Source organism: Caenorhabditis briggsae (genome assembly GCF_000004555.2).
Source record: "Caenorhabditis briggsae complete genome, chrX, whole genome shotgun sequence".
In the NCBI taxonomy this organism is placed as follows: Eukaryota; Metazoa; Nematoda; class Chromadorea; order Rhabditida; family Rhabditidae; genus Caenorhabditis; species Caenorhabditis briggsae.
The window spans coordinates 15,087,250-15,093,585 of NC_013491.2; the positions used below are offsets into that span (position 1 = coordinate 15,087,250).

A 6,336-nucleotide genomic window follows, 5' to 3' on the forward strand; every position below is an offset into this window, starting at 1 on the left:
TTTGGCCGAGAGAGGGATTGAACCCAACCCTTGTCAGACAATGTTCCTCCCTCCTCGCCGCTACACCACACCTCGCTGTTCTTAACGCTTCCCCAATGCGTATGAGAAAGGGGGAGAAATTTCAGACGCAATTTTTCAGCTTCTAGGTACCGAGGGGCACGAAAAAAAGTTGTCTCGTTATTTACCATGTCCGAAAGTATATGTGAACCAATTTTCAAGAAATTCTCATACTTTGTCTGAAAACACCTCTCTTGTCAGGTTTCAAATGAAACTACGACGTGAATTTTTGCATTTTTTGTAAAACTAATTGAGTTCATCTTAGTTCAAATCTCAAAGATTAAACCTAGTAAACTTACCGGTAGGTTTATGCGCGCACTACAAACCACGAACTTTTTTTTTCAAAAATATGAGTTTCAAAAAAAGTTTCCAGCAAGTTGTGAATATTTGATGCCACTTGTCCATTGCAAAATCCTACTAATCCTAATCGCGCAACATCAAATGGGGAATAGAGGACATCTATTAGGTTGGCGGGAAAGTCTTTGTCACTCTGTTTGTTTAATCACTGTTCTCGTATATGGAGGCTGTGTATGATATCGACTCTAGTGAATAACAAGGTGATAAGAACCTTCCATATAAACAAGTCCCCATTTCCTTCCCTGCTCCTCATCTGTAATTGAAACGATATGTTTGTTCCCACTGCTATTCACATCAGACATGTTTTGATTTACCTCTTCCTATCTCACACCACGATGAAGGATTCGGAAACTTTCTTGAAGAATGTGTACAACACACATGCCCCTCACTACAATACTATTCGCAATTGGTTCCATCGTTTCGAAAAAGATGACTTCTCGCTCGATGAAAAGGATCGCTCTGGGAGACCCCGTGAGTTGGATTTGGACAAGCTGAAGCACGCATTGCAATCGGATCCATTTCAATCTAGCCGTGAACTAGCTGTCACATTCGGAGTTCACCATAGCACAGTCCTTGAAGGTTTGAAGTCTCTTGGAATGAGAAAACTTTTTGGTCGATTCATACGTCATCACCTGACTCAAGCCAACCTTGACCGCCGAGTCGACGATTCGATTACTCTTCTCACTCTCCACGCGGGCGATCGATGGCTGGACCGGCTAATAACCGGAGATGAGAAGTGGGTCTTCTACGATAATCACCACAGGAAATCCCAGTGGGTTGGAGAAGGAGAGAGCCCACAGGATGTCCCCAAACCCGACCTTCATCCGAAAAAAGTTATGCTCTCTGTGTGGTGGGGAGTGGACGGCCCCATCTACTGGGAACTTCTGCCCGAGGGCAAAACAATAACTGGAGACCTCTACACTACTCAACTACGAAACCTCAAGAAAGCAGTCGACCGTTCGGCCCTGAAAGACAAGAAAGTGTACTATCAACATGATAACGCTCGCCCACATGTTTCGAAACAAGTGAAGCAGGAGCTGATGGGATATGGATGGAATGTTCTCCCTCACCCCCCGTATTCTCCTGATCTTGCTCCTTCCGACTATTGGTTATTTGGCGATATGACACGTGCCTTCGAAGGAAGAAGCTTCAATTCCCGTGGAGCGGTCGAAGCGGCACTCAAACAATACTTTGCCTCACGCCCGGCTGGATTCTACCGCAATGGAATCCATAAATTGAGGGAACGTTGGAGACATGTTGTTGATAATGATGGACAATATAATTAATTATTCGGTTATTTTTTCTTTGAGAAATAAACTATTGAAAAAGTGACAAAGACTTTCCCGCCAACCTAATACTTATTTTTTTTCGATAAAAGTATTTTGCCAAATAAGCATATCTGAGCGCATGCAGAAGTGGGTTCTCTTGCCAGAAAAAGAACGTTTTCCTCTTGGCTAGCGTGCCACGGCCGCTTTTTTTTGCGCTCGCAAAGAAGAAACGGAGATGACAGATGAGAAATTTATAAGAAATTTTCTAGGACGACGAAGGAAAAAATGGAACGGATGAAACGACAATTTTGAACATGTGTGAAACGAAGAAAACAAATTGAAGAAGAAGAAAACTTCATGATTACATGTCAATTACTCTTTTCTGCTCATTTTTTCACATTAGTTGTTGATCTTTCAATATATATCATCAACAGCTTACACTGAATTTGGATCTGTTTTTGAATGCGAAAAGGTTTTAATTAATGTTTGTGTGCTTCGCGCGAAACTTTAATTTTTTCCCTATCAAAGTTGTTTCTTTGAATAAGAATGAAATGTTTCGTGATTTTAATTTTGTTTGCGAAATTGGCTAATCAGACAGAATGGTTCATTTCAAAAAAAATTGTGAATATTTCAGCAATTTTGCGAATATAAAAATTCAGTTGTTAAAGAAGAGATGAACATATAAACTGAGTATCAAGAAATGTATTTGCTCATGTTCTCTTTTATATAAAAAATTCGCAAATTCTTTATTAAAACGACACCAAATACTTGCCTTTAGAATTCAATTATCTCGGTTCCTATGAGTGATATCGAAAGTTTCTCAATTGATGAGATGTTTATCATAACATAACGAACATGTTTCTAGTTTGCAATGTTTCATATTTAAACGAAAACCGAGATAATTGAACTCAAATTGGAAATATAGTGTGGCGTTCTGTTTGAGCAGGCGCGTTATTCTAGTTCAAAATATGATGAATACAGGGATGAAAACCAAAAATATCTGGCTCAAAATGAGACATGCAGCACTAAGATATGCAAAAAATCATATTTTCAAGTTAATTTTCAGAAATTTCGACCATTTTCAGAAGTCTGGAGCTCGGCTGTCATGTTTCCAATCACGTTGCAAATTTCGAAGGGTTTTAATCAGAACTAGATAGTAAATTTAATATTAACTGAGTTTTTTGAGTATTATTAATTTTTCAGCTAATTGTTAATTCCTGAAATACAGTTTTTTAGTTTCGTTTTTATCATACTTGCTCGCGAAACGTTTGAAAATCAAAAACTTCATTAACAGAAAAATGGGTTGGGGCAGTGCGTGTTGATGAACCAATAAATGTGTTGAATGTTAAGTAATAGGTTTGCGTCCTAAGAAAAAAAATAAGAGAATGCGTGATTTAAAGAAACATTGGTTTAATTTAGTGGTTTTAGTAGGATGGGACGTTGTCGAATCCTGGTCTTTTGTACATGCGCTCCGAGCTGCGGTCTTTTGGCTTCTCGATAGTTCTGAAAAAATTTTAACTTTCTAGAGTCACTTGAATGAAAATTATTGAAGATTTCAACAATACACATACTTGATGGTACCGAATTGGCTGTGCGTGAGCTCATTCACCGAATGATATGAAATCGAGCCGCGAAGTGGTGCTGGCATATCTCTATCGTCTACGTCATCAGCCACAAACGGTCTGAAATATTTTTTTTATTCTGTAGATGTGTTTGAAATGCCATTTCTATTCTGTGTGATCCACCTCTCAAGTTGTGACAAAAACGATTTATTCGAAAATGCTACAACCGAAAAGGAAGAACACCAGAAAATAAATGAACATTGCGTAAAGGAATACAAATCAAGAAATTCTAAAAGATAACTGAATAAAATTGTCGAGTCGGTTGTTGATAACTATTGGCAGTGCAATTTGCATGAGGTTTGTTTTGTTGTGAAAATGAAGTTTCAAGTAAATTTATTCTGTCGATTTGGATTATGTGAATTGTAGCATACTACTCAGATTGCGTAAAGTGTAGGTTTGAAAACGTGACGGTGATTTTTCGAAGAATTTTTTCTGATTTTAATGTTTCAGTTTTTGTGATAAATGGTTCTAGACACTACTCTATTGTTATCATTAGTCATCGACCGGATTATAACTAGCAATCTGTTCGGTTGTTGACCTGTAAAAGGCGTTGTGAGCTCTCTGTGGCGAAAGTGGAGCCGGCTCTAGGTGCTGCGCCGAGCATGCCCGACTGATCTCGTCCTCGCTTCTCTGAGTGATTTGCACAGGTTTCGGTAGCATACACGTCGTCTCTTGCATTGGAGACGGCACGAATTTTTCTGAAGAAGATCTCGGGTTTTTTATATATTGCTTCTTTTATTGGTTTATTGGAAAAAAGGTCAGAAATGAGCACATACAGGCAAAAGTTATTTTCTCAAAAATCAAGAAAAAAGAATTTGATGGATAGTAGAAAAAGTGGAATGAATATGAAGAAGAAAATGTACACCATGCGAGAGCGAGATAAATGTAAGGACTACATTTGAAACTATTATTGTTGTTGATATTTTTGTATTTTTGGAAAAAAAGGCGTGGCAGTGATCTTGGAGATTTGTTCAACTGCAACAATAGCTCAAATGTGAAGAGTATTTTAGACTAGATTCACAGCATTTCCCGGGAATCAGATTCAGACACTGGACGCTCATAGACAATTTCCTGTTTAAAGCTCTCTTCAACAGTCTCATGCATTCCATGGCGGACCATTGATCCATTATCACTGTCATAAACATTGTTGGATGGTCTTCTAAGATAGTTCTGGGTCACTGCATATTCCCTTCTTCTGTATCCATCATCTGGCCCTCCAGATCGCTCGATATCCAAATTTCTTCCATTTCCATATCCATTTCCATATCCGTTTCTGTATCCTCCGTTACGCGATCCAGTGTCATATTTTCTACCGTACGCACTGTAGATATCATCCGGAGTACTGTACTTTTGCTCTTGGAATGCGTACTCGTCAACTAGACCATCATTGTTACGAAGGGCAGAATACTTGTTACCGGTAGAGGAGGAAGTAGCATTCAAGTCTGGAATGGGAAAGAGGGTTTAGAGAAGAAGGGGAACTCGAAGTCCAGGCACATATCACATCAAAAAACTTGTAGGTCATGCGTTTCTAGCTTGTCAGTTTACCTTTCTTTGGACGGCTTCTCCACCATTTGGCCAAATAGTATGCAAGGCAGGCTAGGAAGAGAAGAAGAGCCAGAATAGCCAAAATGATGCAGAGGATCATCAGCCTGACAAAAATCTACAGTAAGATTTGAAAAAAGATAGTTAACCTCACCAGAGAGGAATAGTAGCCGGTGTTGGAATGCAGCATGTGCGTCCGCAACATTCGAGATCATAGTCACAGCTGGAACATTTGAATAATTGTATATACAGTACCGGTCTCGAAAACGCATTCCTAGTGGATTTTGGCCATTGTCAGGAGTCTGGAGCCGGGCTGTTGAGTTTTCCATCATGTTGAAAATTTTAGAGGGTATGAAACAGACATAGATTGGAACTTTCGCATTCACAGAATTATTTGAAAACTCCTAGTTTTTCAGCTATTTGCCAATATCGGAAAGACACTTGTTTTTTTCCGTTTCCAGTACAAAACAGGACAAATATGGGTGTCTTTCGGAAATAGGAAAATATCTGGAAAAAATAGGAATTTTCAAAAAAACTCTTTGACTGCAAAAGTTTCAATCTAGATTTGTTTAACACCCTCCAAAATTTACAAACGATTGGACACTTGACAGGCGGGCTCCAGATCCCTGACAATGGACAAATTCAGCTGGAAAAATGACCGTTACTGTATAAGGACTGGATAAGTTGCTTCAATTCTAAATTAGAGTTTCAAAAATCCATAGTAAACTGATACTAGTACTGTCTGAATGTTGGATTACCGGAATTCATATCGTTCGTTCTTTCCCTCAACATCTCCTTCTTCGAAAATGCACTGTCTGAAGGCTTTCGTGTAGCCTTCGTAGAGTATACCCTTGCTGTCGCCTTGCAGTGCTATCTCCATAGCTGAAAACCAACTACAGTACACAATTTCAAAAGATAAGAAGAAAATAAGGTTCAGAAAAAAAAGAGGGTAATCAGAAAATTGAAACAGAAGAAACAATACAAAAACCCATGGGGGCCGTAACGGTAATAATGGGAGTGGTATAGAAAGAGAAACAAGGAGAGAGAGAGAGAGAGGAGGGGGGGGGGGGATGTGAATTTAAGGGAGTGGTTGTTTCTTTAACATTTTTCTACTTTACCTTTCACCCATCCCAACCCATCTTCTCAGATTCCTCTCTCACTTCTTCTCGTCTTGTCGAGAAAAACGACATATCGAGAAGAAAAAGAAGGAGAAGAAGAACAATCATTTCTAAAATGTGTTTGTTGTGTAATTGCAGGCGTGGCAAGAAGAGAAGAATAGTCAACTTTCTTTTTTCTCTTTTCTAACTCCTAATTAATCAACCATATCACCTCTATGCGAGGGAAATGTGTATGCACGAACAAAAACAATAACTTCGAGATGGGCCTCTTCTAGTGAAATCAGAATTGGTTAGAAGTTTTCTAAAACTGAACACTAAATGTAAGGGTCACGAGACGAACGAGTTGTTAGACTGATAGATGGGGACAAGTGT

At 39.0% G+C, this 6,336-nt stretch overlaps 1 protein-coding gene across 1 annotated transcript; it reads right to left on the reverse strand.

Moving 5' to 3' along the window:
* Positions 1–3,106: 3,106 nt before the first annotated feature.
* CBG00253 lies at positions 3,107–5,726 on the reverse strand (the record flags this gene model as incomplete). The annotated part of the gene is made up of 6 exons (XM_002645281.1): positions 3,107–3,185; positions 3,254–3,364; positions 3,843–4,002; positions 4,850–4,953; positions 5,001–5,069; positions 5,605–5,726. The coding sequence occupies 6 exons, from the start codon at positions 5,724–5,726 to the stop codon at positions 3,107–3,109; spliced, it is 645 nt and encodes a 214-aa protein (XP_002645327.1).
* Positions 5,727–6,336: the final 610 nt, after the last annotated feature.